At 44.2% G+C, this 19886-nt stretch overlaps 1 protein-coding gene across 1 annotated transcript in view; it reads right to left on the reverse strand.

The window, feature by feature from the left end:
* SMG5 (SMG5 nonsense mediated mRNA decay factor) overlaps positions 1-19886 on the reverse strand; it is a 41833-nt gene that overhangs the window by 16948 nt on the left and 4999 nt on the right. Inside the window, exons 3-12 of the mRNA XM_087943492.1 lie at positions 19200-19323; positions 17690-17846; positions 12491-12580; positions 11976-12065; positions 10421-10499; positions 8655-8780; positions 7079-7147; positions 5551-5759; positions 3380-3517; positions 171-902 (exon numbers count right to left, since the gene is read on the reverse strand). Coding sequence (XP_087799618.1) covers positions 171-902; positions 3380-3517; positions 5551-5759; positions 7079-7147; positions 8655-8780; positions 10421-10499; positions 11976-12065; positions 12491-12580; positions 17690-17846; positions 19200-19323 — 1814 coding nt within the window. The remainder of the gene's footprint in view (positions 1-170; positions 903-3379; positions 3518-5550; positions 5760-7078; positions 7148-8654; positions 8781-10420; positions 10500-11975; positions 12066-12490; positions 12581-17689; positions 17847-19199; positions 19324-19886) is intronic.

The following is a 19886-nucleotide window of genomic DNA, read 5'->3' on the forward strand; positions in this document are numbered from 1 at the left end:
GGGAGGAAGGAAATCTGGAAGAGCAGTGTAGCAGTTTGGAAGCGGAATTCAAATCCTTGGCAGCTGACTCGCACTGAGGACCATTCTGAGGTCCCAGGTCACATGACCCCCTTTTGCAACCTTCCGACAGGCAGTGAGGAAGCCAAGTTCCCTTACCAACGAGCCCTCACCTGGCTCAGGTGCCAAGGACCTCTCCACGTCCCCGTTGACGCAAGGCTTGCCATCTCCTGTTGCCTCCTTCGGAGTGGGCGGCCCACAGCCCGGCTTCAGAAGGACGTTGCTGAAAGTGGGGGCCAGCCGGAAGCACCGCTTGGTCTGGAAGAGCTGCGTGGACATGGCCTGCAGGTTGCTGGCGATGCTGGCCTCACTGCCACCCAAGGAGCCCGGCCCGTTGGCCACAGGCTCTGGAGGGTCAGTCTTGGGGAGGCCAGGGCCCTTCAAGTCTGGCAGCCGACCCCCTTCACTGGCCAAAAAGTCTGGGGCTCCCCTGGTCCCGTTCTTGACACCCCGGGGCTGGCCCCACTTTCCATTGCCCCCTTCAGCCTCGGCCTCCTCTTCCTCCATGTCTTCCAGATCCGAGCGGGATTCCTGGCTGTTCATGTCGGAATCAGACTCCATGTCAAAGGCCGCCTCGGCTTCTTCGTCGCTCTTCTCGGAGCCCGTCTCCGAGGCGCCACTGGCTTTGGTGGACTCTGGACTGGAATCTGAGTCGAAGCCCTCGCTCAGGTCACTCTCATCCAGCTTCTGGGCCCGGCGGCGACGGCGCAGGCAAGAGAGGCGCGAATACTTTTTGCCCTTTTGGCTGTCGTTCTGCTGTGGCTCCCCAGGGGGCCGGGGGCCAGCCGAGTCAGCTTCACTTTCTCTCTCGACGGAGTTTGCCGTCTCCTGGGCCTCTGGGCCCTCTGCAAGAATAGACAAAGGCAGCTGCAGCTCAAAACGCAGGAGACACAATGAACCTCTCCACCCAGGAACCGAGCCATCAAATGTTCTGGCAGAAGGGACGTGCTACAGACCCTATTGGTCAAGGACTCCGGCCGGTGGGGTCCAGGGAGAAGACTCTTTCCTGCCCTGGTGTCTCACTCTCCTCGGGGTGAGATTCACCCCACCCTCTTGGCCTTCCCAAAGGAAAACTAACCAAGGAGAGAAGCAACGTAGAACTAAGAAGGAATTTTCCTGACAGGGATCAGTGGAACAACTTCCCTCCGGACAGTCCCTCCGGAAGTTGTGGGTGCTCCATCACTGGGAGTTTTTAAGAGGAGATTGGACAGCCCATTTGCCCGGGTCTCCTGCCTCAGCAGGAGGTTGGACTAGAAGACCTCCAAGGTCACTTCCAACTCTGTTATTCTGTATTCTATTCTCTAAAGCAGGGGTCCTCAACCACTGGGCCGCGGACCGGTCCTGGTCCGTGGAGCACTCTGTACCGGGCCGCAAAGAAAAAAATAAATAAAAAAAAATGGCGGCTTTCTTCGCCTTCGGTGAATGCTGCTGGGATCGGGGATCAAGGACACAAATGAAAGAAGGGGAGGGAGGAAGCAACAGAAGCCTGTCCTGCTCTCTGGCTCAGCAGCTTCGGTTTCCTCCCGCCTCGTTCCTCTCTCAGTAGCTCTCTCGCTGCTCCACCAGCCCAGGAAGAAATTGCTTCAAAGAAGCCGGGGGGTGCTTTCCTGTCGCCGCAGCGCTCCAAAGCGCCCGTTTACCCCACCCGCCTGCCCGTGCGCAGTTCAATTCAGTGCCCGTTCTGCCTGCCTGCCTGTTTGGTTGTTTGGGAGCAGCTTCGGCTGAGAATAATAACTATTCGCCTCTTTTTATCAGCCGAAGCTGCTCCGAAACGAAGAAGGCAGGCAGGCAGGCAGAACGGAGCACTGTGGATTGAACCGCGCGCGGGCGGGCGGGGTGGGGGTGGGGGTAAACGGGCGCTTCGGAGGAGCTGCGGCGACAGGAGCAGCGAGAGAACGACTGAGAGAGGAACGAGACAGACACCTGAGGGATGGGGCTGAGGGAGGCAGGGCCGAGGCGCTCCCTGAACTTGGTGGTTTGCTGGCAGACGTTTATTACCCGACTAGGTAACAACATCAGGTGTTACCTAGTCAGGTAATGAAACGTCTGCAAGCAAACCACCAAACTCGGATTCTCCCCCGAAAAAGTGTTTGTGCTTGAAACTGGTCCCTGGTACAAAAAAGGTTGGGGACCACTGCTCTAAAGCACCCGAGGGCAAGACAAGTAGCAACAGGTGAGAGAGATCATTCTCTTTTGTTTGAAAGAGACACAGGGGAGTGGTCCAGGCGGTGTCCCATTCGGAACCAGGCCACGTGAAAGGTGACCCGTTTCACACACACAGCTCCACTCACACAAGCGCCGCCGCAAAGGCTTATCTTCTCTCTTGTGTGCATGCACAATGACCCATTTTTCACACGGCCTGGCTCCAAATAGGACCGCCTGAACCAGTCCCCTGTGTCTCTTTCAAACAGCCACTCCCTTTCAGTACTGTCAAACAAGTAAAATTAGGGGCAATTCCCAATTTTACTAGAAACAGGGAGACTCTGAGTTCTAGTCGTGCCCTAAGCATGAAAATCAATAGTGTGACTGTGGGCCAATCACCAGAAAACAGTGCCTGTCTTAGGCGTGAACGTTGGTTTGGTAAGTTTGTGCCAATCACTAGGAGGTTTTACTTCCAAATCCTGCCTTAGGCATGAAAGCCAGCTGGGTGACTTTGGGCCAATCACTAGAAAACAGCTGGTTAGTAAGTATTGAGATTTGTTTTTGAAAGATAACCTAGAATTGAAATTAAAACTTTAATGATAATATAATTATGGAACAATATGATATAGAATGTTGATTAGAATAAATTGTGAATATTATTAAATAAATGTATAATAATACTAGCATATGCACAAGATATATGTACCCAACCGACACACTGTAAAATTGAAAGATGGTTTTATTTGTTGTTTTTGTTGTAAAATAAAATAAAAAATAAAAAAAAAGAAAGAAAAAATTGGTTTGGTAAGTTTGTGCCAATCACTAGGAGGTTTTGACTTCCAAATCCTGCCTTAGGCATGAAAGCCAGCTGGGTGACTTTGGGCCAATCCTGTCTCAACCCAATGCACCTCACCTGGTTGCTATTGTACAGAAAATAGAAGGAAGGAGTAGTAGATATGTTTGCTGCCTTGAGTGGTTTATAAAAATTATAATAAAGGTGGCATCTAATTAAAATAAATAGGTTGCCTTTAGCACTGAGAAACACAATCTGTTAAGTCAACTAGGCAATATGCTGATTCTCCATGCATTGGTCCTAAAGAGCTGGGACGAAGGGGGCTCCTGTTGGACCCCATCTGCTTTGCCCCCAAAGAACAGCTCTCCAGGGAATGTGTGTCCTTACCGGTGCCATCGTTCTGGAAGGCTGGAACTGGGTTCTCTCCTTCTTCCAGTTCGGCTTGGAGGCGGATGTTGACATGGTTAATCAGGTGTGAAAAAAGGGCCAGGGTGAATGCAATGGCTGCACTGTACTGTCTGGAGCCTGCAGAAAAAATGAGAAGCAGCCAGAGTTACTCCTGAATTCAGAAAAGACAAAGAACACACAAGGCCCAAACTAAAAAAAAGTAACAATAAAAATCCATGTTCTGCTTTAACATTTATTTATTTATTTACAAAATGTATTGGTCACCCATCGTAACTCTGGGAGGCTTATTATTACATATAAGCAGCTAAAATATAAAAAGTTAAAAAGAAACAAACACTAACACCAATTAATAATACTATTATTATCAAGCAGCCGGTGCAAACAGGGGTTGGCTGCCCATGTTAGCTAAACCGCAGCGGAAAGACATTTATTGTCCTTAGGTTAACGACATTCATTCCTTAACCTAAAGTTTTCAAATGCCTTTATATTCTAAAAATAGGAAAAGATGGAGAAATAGGTTTCTTCATAGATTAGAGGTAAGTTTAAGGACTGAATTCATCTTATACTGATATGTGAGTCTTCTTTCTCCCTTCCCCCTGAAAATGTTTTGCTTCTCATCCAAGAAGTTTCTTCTGTTCTGACTAAAGCAAAGTCAGAACTGAAGAAGCTTCTTGTATGAGAAGCGAAATGTTTCAAGGAAATAAAAAACCAAGGAAGTCCACTGGCATTTTGGAAAAGCACCATTGGGACACACATCACCTGGATGACGGAGCCTCTCCATGGACAGATTCTACTTGTTATGAGCTGCATTGGCCACTTTTAGCAACACAGGTAGTCTTCAACTTACAACTACAACGGAGCCCAAAATTTCTATTTGCTAAGAGAGACATTTGTCAGAGTGAGTTTTGCTCCATTTTACGACCTTGCTTGCCACGTTTGTGAAGTGAATCACTGCAGTTGTTACGTTAAGAGCCCAGTTGTTAAGGGAATCTGGCTTCGCAAAAGGGCATCACATGACCCTCTGGGACACAGCAACCGTTATAAAAGATGAATCTATTGCCAAGCATTTGAATTTTGTTCACGTGACCGTAGGGATGCAGCAATGATTGTAAGTGTGAAAAAACGGTCATAAGTCACTTTTCTCACTGCTGCTATAACTTCTTGTTTCCTAGGGCTCAGAACTTAGAGAAGAGACAAGGAGAAGATAGAAAAGAGAGAGTGGGGGACAAGAGAGAGAGAGAGGGAGGAGAGAAAGAGGGAGACTCTGTCATACACCCATTGGAGTCCGAGGAGAGAAGCTCTGTTGGCTGCGGAGGAAACTGGGGAAGGGCAAAGTCATGCTGGGCAGAGCAGGTGAGAGGTAGAACAAGGTAGAGGGGATTCAGAGGCAGGCCAAGGCCCAACCCCTCCTCATCCTACGGCATGCAGGGCCCTGATTCCCTTCACAAGGTATGCCTGAGGAGGGAGTTTAAAGGAAAAGCAGTTGGGTGGGGTGTTTGTCAGGAACAAACATTGAGTTTATCTAATGTTGGCTGCTGTTGACTCCCAACTGGTTGGATTTACTGCCATGTTACTTCACTTCTGGAACTCCTTAGCTTGCCCTGCTGGATTTATTACCTTATCTTGCTTTGTTGGGTTTGTAGTTTAAAGTTTTCTGTTTACATTGTTTTGGATCGGAATATCTGCAGCCAAAGGCAGTTGCAGGTTCCTGGGAGAGTTCTTCTCCAGACCGGAAGGTAACCAGGACATTGGGGGCAAAGTTGGAGCTAATAAAGGAACTCTTTCTTATTATCTGGCCGGGTTGCCTTTGTGCCATGCCCCAGGTCATCACAGCCTCTTTCGCTTGCTCGGTAGGATGAAATAAAGGGGGAAGGAACAAAGCACTCAATTTGGTTTTTGAAAGAACTCAAAGGTCAAACGTTGCCTTTGTGCTAAAAATTGCCAGTGGTCACTAACTGAACTGTTGTAAGTCAAGGACTACCTGTAATATGGAGGAGTCATAGAGACCCCACTACAAGCAGGCCTCCAGGGAAAGTCACAGCCACACCCGAGGGGGTGGAAGGAAAAATGTCTGTATGGTATAACCCAGAAAATAGGAATATGGAACCCGGAGCCTCCTAGCTCTGAACCTGCCCAGGTGTGTCACTTACCTGCCCTCTTGAGGCTGTGGACGCTCATCAGGCAAATGACGATCATGCGGAAGATGAGCAGGTCCGGCAGGAAGGAGCAGCCGTTCTCCCACTCCTCCTCCTCCTCCACAGTGGAGGTCGGGTGGGGTGAAGAGGGCAAGTAGAAAAGGCAGAGGTTCAATTCCTCCAGGACTGACTGGCAGAGGGAGGTCAGCTCCGAGTCAGCAGAACTTGAGGGGAGAAAAAAGGCAGAGGATGAAAGAGCGGAACTCCAAGCTTTTATCACAACCAAGAGGCAGCCACAATTGTGGAGGAAACTCAGCTCGGGAGAGACTGTTGAGGTAATTCCCCTTTAGAAGAATGAGTGCATACAGGGAGACATAGTGAGAGAAGTGTTGAATAATACACACACAGCACACAGTTACACTGTACAGTAAGTGTAGGTTTTTACTTCCAGAAACTTTTAAGCAAAGTTCAAAATAAGCAGTCCAAAGTCATTCACAGGTAAGATCAGTCAGTTTTCAGTCCAGGGATAATCCAATAACAAAGTCCAGTGCCAAAAACAGTTCAGTATCAGACTTACATCAAATCCAGGAACAGCAGTCAATTAGGAAAAATGGCAATTATCTCCAACAGAAGGAAACAGAGACTCACTCACATTCTCTTCTGAGACTAAGACTAAGACAACCCAGGTTTCTGGCTCCATCTTATGGCCGTTTGAGAAACCACACCCAATTACATTTTTTAAAGATACAGTTTTAAAATGTCTATCCTGGTTTATATATTGTCCAACCCAAATAGCTGTTAGGTGACTTATATTCCTAACAGAGATGGGGGAAGGTGTGAGAACCTGAAACAGGGTCCTCACGGCAACGTCACAATAAGCCAATTTCCAGAATCTGTCAGGGGAGACAATCTTGAAACAGGGCCCACAGCATCTGAACAAAGAGCCCACAGCACACACACAACCCCCTACAACTGCAAGATCACCAGGCTAAACACTCCAGTGTTTCCCAAAACACCTGGGCGATGTCGGATTGGTTAGTAAAAGTATTTCTTGCTTCAGCCAAATGGGAGTCGATAGTTTTTCTTCCCCAAAGGGATCAGACTGGGGCAAGTCTGACACAGGGTATCATTAATAGCATAGTAACTAATTCATTGAACCATGGTGGTGCGGTGGTTAAGAGTGCAGTACTGTAGGCTACTTCTGCTGACTGCCAGCTGAGTGCAATTTGGCAGTTCAAATCTCACCAGGCTCAAGATTGATTCAGCCTCCGTTCTTTCCAGGTCGGTAAAATGAGGACCCAGATTGTTGGGGGCAAAAGGCTGACTCTGTAAACCGCTTAGAGAGGGCTGTAAAGCACTGAGAAGTGGGATATAAGTCTAAGGGCTTGTGCTATTAGGGTGGCAGCTGTTACGCCATGCAGGGGCACAGAAGTCTCCTGTGGAGTAGACCAGCCCTATTGCTCCCACCAAGGAAAGGCCACGGTGAAATTTTTCTTCAATAGGTGCATTTACAGCATCAGAAGGTTTCACAGAGGAGACTTACCTACTCTTTGGCTGAAAGAGGCTCTGTAGATACATGAAGCTCACCAGTAACCTTTTAATGTCTTTGCACCTGCCAAATTGGAGAGAATGGGGAGGGGTGGGGAAAGAGAGCATTTAGTAGGTTTTGATACAAGTCAGACATAGTTCATGAATTTTTCATTCGTTTACTTTTGGCAAGGGAAAAAAAAATGACTGGAGGGAAACCTTGGCGAGTTTTGTCCTGTTTTAACAACCTTTCTTGCCACAGTGGTTAAGCGGATCCCTGCAGTTGTTAAATTAGTAGCAGGGTTGTTAATCTGGCTTCCCCATTGATTTTGCTTGTCAGAAGTTCGTCATAAATATGAACCAGTTTCCAAGTGTCTGAATTATTAGCAAGTGACCATGGGAATGCTGCAATGGTCGTTAAAGTGTTGAAAAATGGTCCTAAGTCACTGTTGTAAACGGTCACTAAATGAACTGTCAGAACTAAGTGTATACCTTTGCACATACAAGGACTGTTTTATGCCAAACAAACTGGTTTTCTCAGAGTGAAGCTTTGGCTGCCCAGGGCAGGTCTAACCTAAGATTACTGCCCCAGGGCTTCCCTGTTATAAATTATGACCTAGCGCTAGCAGGACCAAAGGTATAAAACAGAAACGATTTAAATTGGCTAAAAGGAGCCCTTCGCATCATTTCCCAATATCATTGGGACAGGTGATTTTTTCTGCAAATTGTCAGCTGAAGCTGATTGGGTAAGCTGGATACTAAGAGCAACTAGAATTGTATTTGCTCAAAATTGGAAAAATGAAGGAGGAGGAGAAGGAGGAGATTAACCGATGGAGGAGGAGATTAAGAAAATACTGGAATGTGCAGAAATGAGTAGATTAACATTGGCAATTAGAGAACAAGAAGAAATGGAGTATTATAAGATTTGGGATTTATTTTATGGATGGTTGGAAAATAAAGAAATTAAATGACATTGTAATGATGATATATTATGATATACTGTATAATATTGAACAGACTATAACGCAAGTGTAAACTTAATAAGAAATGTATACAAATATTGATATGTGCACAAGATATATGTACCCAGTCAGCACACTACATAACTGAAAGATGGTTTTATTTTTTGTTTTTGTTATAAACATAAAAATTATTTTTTTAAAAAAAGCTCTAAAACAAGTTCCCAGCTGGCTAAGGAATTCTGGGAATTGGAAGTCCATCCACCTTAAAAGTTGTCAAGCTTGAAAACACTGCCCCCCAAAAAAAAAAGAATACTCAGGACAGCATCCTCCAGCGATGTCTTCCGCCATGAAAAAGAGTCAGAAAATGGCAGATTTAAATAGGTATGGGGCTGGATTAACAGAGTTGGAAGGGACCTTGTGGGTCATCTAGTCCAAACCGCCCCGCCCAAGCAGGAGATCCTACACCATTTCTGACAGATGGCAGTCCAGTTTCAGTGCCCAAATACAGCAAGAGCTGTCCATCTGATTACTGACCGGCCATTCCACTTTGTGTCTGACTTTGAATGGCAACGGGAGGCCAAGTCATCCTTGAGGGGGGGCCCCGGGGAGTGGGGGAAGCTGCCTTCTCACCTTTTTTTGCTTGAGGACAGCTTCCGGGTCTCGCATTTCTTCAGCTGGTGATACATTTTGGCTGCCTTGTCATAGAGGCGCTTCAGATTCCCGTAAGCGCCTTCAAAGGACACTTCCGACTGGATGCTAAACAGGGGAGCAGAAAAATTAATTTTCTCAATCAGGCTCTCCAAGAAACAGCCTTAATTCTCTTTCTCCCTCCTTCTTTCCTTCCTTCCATCCTGTCCTCTTCTTTCCTTCTTCCTTCATCCCTCCCTCTTTTCTCCCTTCCTCTCTTCTTCCTTCCTTAAACCTATCTCTTCCTTCTTTCACCCCTTTCCTCTCTCCCTGCCTTTCCTTCCTTCCTCTTACTTTCTTTCCTTCCTTCCCTCCCTCCCTCCCTTCTTTCCCCTTTCAGAAGTTTTACTCTGGTGACTTTAGTTTCTCTCCCTTCCACGAATATTGCCTGTCTGCTCATGAAACATCTAAGCTAGTTCATGATCAGAGTGTGCCCCTTAAGGGGAATCTGAGATCAACCAAACCTACATTCTGCAGAGAAACCAGGTTCCAGGCAATGGAAGCCACTGCAAAAATGCCAGGTGTAAAGATTATTATTTTTTAAAGGTAGCTGAAATTTCACCCAAACTCTTGTTCATTTAGTTAAGGGGGCCACCAGAAAATGATCCATGTACTTTGGAGGCTATTAACGCCATATTGCTAACCTTTGCCAGGTGTTATGCAAATCTAACTCTACCTGCCACCTTTCTGTTTAGGAAACATGAGCTGGGAATAAAACAATTCCTCCCAAAAACACAATGGCTACTTTGCAAGAGTTTCTATGAGTCAAGCTCCATTTCTCCCTGATTTGCTTTTCATCTTTGTCAATCTTGGCCACTTTAAGGCGTCTGGATTTCAACTCCCAGAATTCCTTGAATTGCTGGCTAGCAAATTCTGGGAAGTAAAGTTCAGATGTCTTAAATTTGCTAAGGTTTGAGAAACACAGATAAATAAGGAATAAGCTCAGATTTGGAGGGATATCCTTTGCCCCAGCCATTGCATCAGTTCCATCCACTCTGGCCTCAGACATCCTCCTTCATAAAGTTCTCAATTCCCTAAAAAGGAATAACAAAATAGCAGAACAACAGAGAATGGAGGTCTTCTAATCCAGCCCTCTGCCTAAGCAGAAAAGGAAGAATGATCCTGTTTGTCTTGCCCAATATAGAGAGGGGAAGAAAGTGGACATTTCTCCCGCTGAATAGCTCTAAGCCAGAGTTGCCTTATTGGGGAGATAGGAAAAAAAACAAAAAAACAGCACAGTTCATGTCCAGCCAGCATAGTCTACTGGACAGAGAGGTTTTCATGCCCTAAGTATGAATGGAATAGAGCTGCAAGGGACCTTGGAGGTCTTCTAATCCAGCCCCCTGCTCAAGTAGGAGAACCTATACTGTTACAGATAAGTGACTATCTCTAGACTTTTCTTAAAAGCCTCGTGATGGAGCGTCCACGATTTCTGGTGGCAAGCTGTTCCACTGGTTAATTGTCCCCACCGTTAGGAAGTTTCTCCTTAATTCCAAGTTGCTTCTCTCTTTGGTGAGTTTCCAACCACTGTTTCTGTTCTGCCCCTCTGGTGTTTTGGAGCATAATTTGACCCCCTCTTCTCTGGGGCATCCCTTCAAATCCTGGAATACTGCTATCATGTCACCCCTAATTCTTATTTTCTTTAGACCAGTAAAATAAGGGAAGCTGCCTTTTATAAACTGTTTCTTTTCCGTGGGAGACACACTTACCAGCGCAGGTAGCAATAGGTAGCTTCCACATTGTAGTATTTACTCCCAGCCAGCGTCCCAAGTTGGTTAAAAGGCATCCCTGTCCCCCAAAGACAGAAAACATAGCAAACACATTCCATTATGACACAATCTAAAGACACAAACATCTAGTGTGCTTCCAAACTTATTCTTCACAATCACAACAGATTCTTCGGTCTGCATTTAAAGCAGGGCTTCCTGGGCCAGGGTGTGTGCATGGGACCTGATGCCTAATGTTATGTTAATGTCCTACTGTGGCACCAGAGCCAGGACAGATAGTCCTCGACTTACAACCAAAATTGGGCCCAGATTTTCACTGCTAAGCCAGGCGGTTGTTACGTGAATCACATCTGATTTTATGAGCTTTTTTTTTTTGCCCTGGTTGAGAAGCAAATTATTGCAGTTCTTAAGTGAGTTACACAGTTGTTAAGCAAACCCAGCTTCCCCCATTGACTGCGCATGGTTGTTAAGCAAATCACTGCAGTTGTTAAGTGAATCATGTGGTCGTTAATCAAGTCCAGCTTCCCCCATTGGCTTTGCTTGTTCAGAAGGTTGGAAATGGCGATGATGTGACCCCACAATGCTGCAAGCGCCATAAATACAGGTAGTCCTCGACATATGACCACCATTGAGCCCAACATTTGTTAACCGAAACATTTGTTAAAAATGAGCTTTGCCCTATTTTATGACTTTTCTTGCCACTGTTGTTAAGTGAATCACTGTCATTTATAAGTTAGTAACCCGGTTGTTAAGCGAATCTGGCTTCCCCACTGACTTGGTTTATCAGAAGTTCGCAAAAGGGGATCACATGACCTTGGGACACTCCAACTGTCGTAAATATGTGTCAGTTGCCAAGCGTCTGAATGTAAATCAGGTGACTGTGGGGATGCTGTAATGGTTGTCAGTGTGAAAAATGGTCATAAGTCACTTTTTCCCAATGCTGTCGTAACTTCGAACGGTCACTATACGAACTGTTGTTAAGTCGAGGTGTCAGCTTTGGAAGCCATATTAGCACCAGACACTTTCTTGAGCCTGGAAAAATGGGAGGGGGGAGTTTCTTGGAGTGTATGTGGTTAGACATAATAGCATTTTTCTTCTAAGTCAAGGTCATGTTCTTTCTGCACCTGGGTGAGAGGATGTCTCAAGCTGGGACGGATGGTGATTGGGGCATGTGATGCGATGATGGGTACAGGGGATGGATTTGTACATTTTTACTTATTGCAAGGAAACCTGGAACTTTCAGATTTGGGATTTCCCAGATGTGCCAGTTTACTATCCAAATGAAACAGAACTTTTGAGAAGATGTCTGAGTTTTATTTGTTGGAGTGGAAGTTTTCTGGAACGCTGACATGAGGACTACCTGCAGAGCCAAATTTTGGAGAGGTAGTTTGTCTAACGTACTGGTCAGGATTTTTTTTTTTTGATGCTAGATAAGTTGCTGACTCATATTCTATTTGTGCTCAGTTACAAAATACATGCGTGCATGTTTGATTGGTGCATACCTTTACGTGTGTGTGTTGGACTACTAAATACTCACCAATTTGTGGGGCGACAGAGAGAGCTTGATAGTAAAATCTTTCAGCCAGCAATTCTGTGTCCACGCCTGCCAATTCATTCTGATATCGAGCTGATAAGGCACAAAAGACATACAGAAGCCTTAAGAAACACAATTCAGAGGATACACATCAGAAGATACCTGACTTGGTTTATATGCAAGAATGAAATAGGGAAGCCATATATACCACCTGACTGAAAGTAGATAAATTACTTTATTGCAGTCATTAACTAGCACGAGAGAACTGATGCCCAACTGAAAGGAAAATATGCTAATCCTTTTTATGCAGCCAAGTATCTGGAAATGCTTCAGACAGTAGGAGATTCCTAATCCACAAAATGCAGTGGAAAAATAAAATCAAAGTCCCAAGGGGCTTATCACAAACTTTAGATACCTCAACCAATATGGCCTGCTCCTTAGACAGGGCGTTTTTCCCCATCTGATTTCAAATAAATCCAAGTCTCAGGATTTTATCCCAGGAAAATGCTCTCTCTCACCTAAATCCCCCAGGTAAACCAGACATCGGTGGCAGGCTATCTGAGCCCAGTCCATCTCCTTCTCTGATGCAGAGACTGGCTTCTTGCAACCTGTGGAAGAAATAATCAACAGGGTGGCATAGCGTTAGAACAAGATGCTGGAAAATCAATTACCGATCTACCATCACAAAGCTTATTTTGGCTCATTGTCAGACCTGCCCTAGCTAGGTCCCTAGGAAAGAAAGACCCTCGACTCCGTTTGATTGGAATGATAGGATCTTTTACTAAGGATTAGTGGTTGCAGTAAAAGCAAGGTTAGAACTGAGTATTCCCATGCACAGGTTACATGTTTTCCCCCTTCCATGGTTCTCCCCGCTTTGACCAGATTATCAGTATCCAATAGCAACTGGGGGTGAAGGTTTTGATTTTTTGGAAACCGCTGCATCTTGAAACAACTTCACATTCTTTCCTTGCCCAGGCATCCTTGTGCGGCTGGATCAATCTGGTTTAACACTTCTGGTTCCTGCCAATGCCATTCCCTCCCTCCACCCCTCCCCTTTACAGCTTCCTGCACATATTCCCAAAATTGTTTTGACCACCCTCCCTCTGTTTACGGCAGGATGCAAAGCAAGGTTAGCGAAGCCACTCCACCCATATGTGTTCCCCACCTGCAGAATGTACAATTTACATTCTGGGAGCTTCTTAAGCTCAAAAAAGCAACAACAACATCAACAAAAAGGCAAAACCAAAGGAAACAAGGGAACAGAACAGGACTTACACAGGATTGGCTCACCCACAAGACTCAACTATAAAACTGTGGCTTGGTTTTGGTTTAGCCAGTTGTGTAAATGTACACTTCATAGTTTTACATGACATCATTTAAGACATAAGACATAAGAATTTGTCATTACACTCGCTAACGGGTGCAACGAAATGAGGTGCTCTTCCACAAAGTAAAACTGGACAAACACCACTAAAAGAAAAAAATTGAACTAAACACAACCAACCATACAATAATCTCTATGCAATTTAAAAATGTAAATACCCCATTACTCTCAGCCATTTAAATTCCACAAAAATCTTATAACCCTGCATTCAAACTCAAAACTGCACTTGGATAAAAACTGTTCTTAAATCTGGTCGTCCTTGTTCTTAATACCCTAAATCTCCTTCTCGATGGTAATAGTTCAAAGAGCTGATGTCCCGGATGAGAGGAGTCATTCAATATATTAAGTATCTTCCTCTTACATCTATTCCTATACAGTTCTTCCAAAGAGGGGAGTGAGCAGCCAATGATGTTTTGGGCCGTCTTGATCACCCTCTGAATTGCCTTTTTCTCTGCCAATGTGCAGCTCGAGAACCATACACAGAGACAGTAGGATAATATACTCTCAATTGAACTCCGATAGAAGGTAGTCAGTAGACTCTCAGCCAGTTGTTGTTTCCCAAGAATCCTTAGTAAATACAACCGTTGTTGTGCCTTCTTAATTAAAGCAGTGGTGTTTGCGCTCCAAGTCAGGTCATTTGTAATGATGGTCCCGAGAAACTTACATTCAATCACCTGTTCCACACGAACTCCCTCTATATACAGTGGCTGAATGTCTGCTCTTTTTTTCCTATAGTCCACTATAACCTCCTTGGTCTTCTTAATATTAAATAGAAGATTATTATTCTTGCACCAGCGGGATAGCTGTAGTACCTCATCCCGATATGCAGACTCATCATCCCCAGAAATAAGTCCTACAAGCGTAGTATCGTCTGCAAATTTCATTATCCTATTGTTGGGATGTTTATTTGTGCAATTTATGATCTAAGATAACTGTATCATAAATTTAACTGCCAGGGCTGCGAACATGGCACAGAATCAGCAACACTCATTGATTGTAGAATGTGTTCTCATTTTTATTTTGGTAGATTGTAACTTGATGGGGAACTCATTCTATTTTTAAAAAAAAGAGTTTGGGAAAAGCTGGCCAAAAGGTTTTCTTAAAATGGGCTCCTTTTGAGCTTCGCTGTCACATTTTGGGAGAGTTTGTAACTCACTCTCTGTGCAGTCAAGGGCTTTTACAGAGATTTGGGTGAGATTTTAAGGCAGGGATCCCCAAATTTGGCAACTTTAAGACTTGTGGACTTTAACTCCCAGAATTCTGGGAGCTGAAGTCCACAAGTCTTAAAGTTGCCAAGTTTGAAGACCTCTGTTTGAAGATATAACCAGGATGCCAAAAGCCAAAGAATTCGAGTGTGGGCCTGAAAATTGTCACACACACACACACTCCATCAATTCTACAGTAATGCCAGGGAGATGCTCACAGCAACGGTTGCCAAGGACACTTGTCATCTAGCAAGTTACGATGGGCAACAGCCTGACAGATTCTCACCAGCCATGGGCTGAAAATGCGCAAATGTGATTAGCGGTTACCTAATCAAGCTGTGGTTATTCTCTTTCCCAAGGCAATTTTTAATCTGGAAAAGTCTATCTCACTTAAAACTGTTGAGGACTGTCAGGCGATTACAATAAAGTTGAGATTAAGAAACATAACAATAAAATCCATTCCCTCCCCCCTTTTAAAGCTACACTTAACACTGTCCAATTAAATTAGAAGCTAGTGTGAGATAGCTTAAATAAGCATGCAAATGTCATGCAAAATTATTCTTTAGGTTACCAGTTCCCAAATTATTTGATTTAGGAGGACTTCTAAGCTGTCAATTTTATTTTTTTATGTGTGGCCCAATAATCCAATACCAAACTGCATTTTTTTTAAATCAAGAGCAAAATAATATGCATTAAACCCCAAGAAGAAAGACCATGTCTGCAGAACCCTCGTGTTAAGGTTAATTTTCAATAACGTTTTTTAAAAATTAAATATACAGACCAAATTTTAGGAGGCTCTGCATACTGACACCAAAATTATCTGAAATGCTAGCCATCGCCCAAAAAAGGATATCTACACCATAGAAAACCTACTGTGGTGTCCCCACAAACCACATCTTGAAAATAATTTCTGTATACTTTACAACTTACATGTATTCATTTTGCTATTATCAACTGTCCATCTTGAAATTTCAACTGTTACATTATACGATTGATTTCATAGAACCATAGAGCTGAAGTGGAGCTTCTACTCCAACCTCCTGCCCAAGACAGGATCCCGGAGAAATGGATGTCCAGTGTCTTCTTGAAAGCCTCCAATGATGAAGCACCCACAACTCCTGGTGGCAAGCTGTTCCACCGGTTAACTGTTCTCACTGTCAGGAAATTGCTCCTTAGTCCCAGGTTAGATCTTTCTCTCTGACTAGCTTCCACCTCTTGCTTCTTGTTCTGTCCTCAGGTGCTTTGGAGAACAAATTGACCCCCCTCTTCTCTGTGGCACTGTACTGGAAAACTGCTTCTTCTTCTCTTCGATAAGTTAGCTATACCTAGCTCCCTCATGTGTTCATCGTATGATTTAGCCTGCAGACATTTTACCATCTTTGTTGCTCTTTTCTGCATTCTTTCTAGGGTTTCAGCTTATTTTTTTGCATCATGGCAACTAGAACTGGAAGCAATATTCCAACTGGGCTCACTATTGCGGCCTATTCACTATTCAAGAACTTCCATAGGCTGAAAAAAATGTTTTTAAATGATTTCTTTTACTCAAGGGAATAAAAGAAAAAAAAGTTTCTCCAAAGTACAGGTAGTCTGCGACTTATGACCACAACGGAGCCCAAAATTTTGGTTTGCTTAGCGAGGCTCTCTTAATTTTACGACTTTTCTTTCCACAGCTGTTAGAGGCGAATCACTGCAATTGTTAACTTAGTAACACGGTTGTTACATGATTGAATTGACAGGTTCTCTTACTAAGAATTAGTGATTGCAAAGAAAGCAAGTCTAGAACTGATGTAAAGAAGTTTCTCCCTTGTTCGTGGCCGTCCCCGCTTGACCGGATCATCACTGTCCAATAGGATGCTGGTGTGATGTTTTGTTTAATATGTCTGATTCCTGTAAGCGCCAATCCTCCCCACCATGCATGCATCTCCTGTCTTCCTGTACATCTCTCCCCTCTTTACTACTCTTGACCTCCCTTCTCCCATTTATGGCAGGATGCCAGCAAGCTTAATAGGGCACAGCGAAGACAGCAGAGCTGACATAATTGTTTCTTCAGGAAAAAATAATTCAAGTGTGCTTCTCACTGCTATCATGTCACTCTAGCGGGGACATGATAGCCATGTTCCAATATCTAAGGGGCTGCCCCAAAGATGAGGGACAACTTATTCTCCAAAGCACCAGACGGCTGGAAAAAAGAAGGGAAGGGGGAAGAAAAGAAGCTGGAAGGGACCTTGGAGGTCTTCTAGTCCAGCTCCCTGCTCAAGCAGGAGAACCTATACAATGTCACATTGGCTGTCTAGTCTCTTCTTAAAAGCCTTCTCTAATGGAGCATCCACAACTTCTGAAGGCAAGCTGTTCCACTGGTTAATTGTCCTCCCTGTTAGAAGTTTCTCCTTAATTCCAGGTTGCTTCTTTCTTTGAAGAAAGGAAGAATTACAGGCAGTCCTCGGGCTTGAACAACCTAGAACTACGCCGCCAACGGTTGGATTTAAGCGTGGTACACAAAATTATCTGCTACAATGTCCTATCAGTCAATGGCTACTTCAGCTTCAACCACAACAATACAAGAGCACACAATGTAAACCACTCCAAACTTGATTGCAGAAAGTACGACTTCAGCAACAGAGTGGTCAATGCCTGGAATGCACTACCTGACTGTTGTCACATCCTCTAACCCTCACTCCTTTAACCTCAAACTATCCACCATTGACCTCACCCCATTCCTAAGAGGTCTGTAAGGGGTGTGCGCAAGTACACAATCGTGCCTACTATCCCTGCCCTATTGTCCCCATTTATTTGTACCTATTTCCTATATTCCTACTCATGTTTATTCTTATACCTATTATCTTGTAAGCGACTGACAAATCAAATAAATAAATAAAATGGGTGGAAACTAAGGAGAAATTTCCTGACAGTGAGAACAATTAACTAGTGGAACGGCTTGCCTTCAGGAGTTGTGGCTGCCCCATCACTGGAGGTTTTTTAAAAGAGATTGGAATGCTTGAGCAGGGGATTGGACTAGAAGACCTCCAAAGTCCCTTCCTACTGTGTTATTCTTGATCGCAAAAGCACCAACAGGCCAGGTGGGCCAAGCCACTGCTCTTGCACAGGATCAAATCTTGAGAAGCACTGACCCATCAGAGGATCCGTCACGTGGGTCCAGTCGATGCAGCACTGCAACTCCAGCTGGTAGTGAGACTGAATGTAGAGAAGCAGGTGCTGGTAAAACCCGATGCCGGCAATCAGGTGAGTCCGGTAAGCACACTCCAAGGTGCTCCGACTATGAATGTGCTGCGGATGGGGAAACAAAGAGAGGAAGTTAGGGAAATCTAGCTCTAGCTTCTTTCATTACAGGCAGTCCTCAGCTTACGACCACAACAGAGCCCAAAATGTATGTTGTTAAGCGAGACATTTATTAAGTTGATTTTGCCCCATGTTACAACCTTCCTTGCCACTTCAGTTAGTAACCCAGTTGTTAAGTGAATCTGGCTTTGTTGTCAAAAGGTCGCAAAAGGGGATCCCGGGACAACAGCCATATGATCCAGTTGCCAAGCACCTGAATTTTGATCCCATGACCGTTGAGATGCTGCCAAGGTCGTAACTGGAAAACAGCCACATTTTTCAATGCTGTTGTATTGCTTTGAACAGTCAAAAAGAGGGCTGTGAAAGTATTTACAGACCCCTCACTTCCTGGACATAAACTGTTTCAACTCCTTCCCTCAAAACGACGCTATAGAGCCCTGCACACCAGAACAACTAGACACAAGGGAAGTTTCCCCCCCGAAAGCCATCACTCTGCTAAACCAATATTTCCCTCAACACTGTCAAATTAACTAGTGAGACTGTATTACTATTACTATTAAACTTCTCATCACTCCTTATCGCCCATCCCCTCCCACTTGTGACTGTATGACTATAACTTTGTCGCTTGTATCCTTACGATTTATATTGACTGTTTCCTAGTATGATTTGATTGCTTATTGTACCCTATGACTATCATTAAGTGCTGTACCTGATTATTCTTTTTTTAAAGTTTTCTTTATTAAACAATTAAACAAACACAAAGACGGACAATTCTTACAATAAAAAAGTTGAACGTGGTACAGTCTCCCTAACATCAATTATTGTCATTACTTCGCTAAATCCAATAGTAATATTACATAATTCTCCTCTGTAACTTTAAATAGAATATATACATATAATCATTCCTTATTCTCATTGATCTTCCTCGTCTCTAGTCAACCATAAAATTGACTGTTTCCTAGTATGATTTGATTGCTTATTGTACCCTATGACTATTATTAAGTGTTGTACCTGATTTTTGATTCTTGACGAATGTCTCTTTTCTTTTTATGTACCCTGAGAGCATATGCACCAAGATAAATTCTTTGTGTCTCCAATCGCACTTGGCCAATAAAGAATTCTATGCTATTCCATGCTATTCTATTCTGCATTCTATTCTCCTATTCTATTCTGTTCTGTTCCTATTCTAACAGTCACGGAGTGATTTGGTTATCATCCAAATGAAATGCACACCAAAACAAAAAGACCAACAGTGCCTCCAACACAGAAGGCAAAAGGTTAGACAGCAACCTGCGGCTTTTTGGGCTCTCTGCTGTGGCTCCCTGTTGGGTTATCGCATACCTTTTTATTTGTTTTAATCAGCTGGATGACTTCGTAGTAAACTTTCCGCCACAGCAGTTCCTCTGCCTTCCTCCCATAGTCCACAGGGTGCAGGAACATCAGCTTTACACACAGTTCACGGAGCCTAGGGCAGGAAGGAAGAGCAGAGAGAGAGAAGCTGCTCACAATTTGTCTCAAAAGTACTTTAAAAATAATAATAATAAATAAAGTCCTAATCATATCTATGTGCCTAAGATCTGAGGGAAGGAACCAAAAGGACCTCACTTCCTCAGATCTTGCTGTGACAAATAAGCTGCCAGTGGGATGATTTCAAGATCCCTTGGCTCATAAGCAAGCTCCTTGTATAGCAATAGCACTTAAGGTTTATATACCCTCTCTAAATGATTTGCAGAGTCAGCCTCTTGCCCCCAACAATCTGGGTCCTCATTTTACCCACCTCGGAAAGATGGAAGCCGAGTCAACCTTAAGCCGGTCAGGATCAAATTGTTGGCAGTGTGCAGAGGTAGCCTGCAATACTGCATTCTAACCACTGCACCATCATGCCCCTTCGTTCCTTCCTTCCTAGAAATAGCACTTAAGACTTATATACTTCTTTACAACCCTCTCTAAGCAGTTTACAGAGTCAGCCTGTTGCCCCCAACGATCTGGGCCCTCATTTTATCGACCTTGGAAGGATGGAAGGCTGAG

Source organism: Notechis scutatus, chromosome 14 (assembly GCF_049901735.1).
Source record: "Notechis scutatus isolate UNSWTSFEM ecotype Mainland chromosome 14, rNotScu1.2, whole genome shotgun sequence".
Lineage (NCBI taxonomy): Eukaryota > Metazoa > Chordata > Lepidosauria > Squamata > Elapidae > Notechis > Notechis scutatus.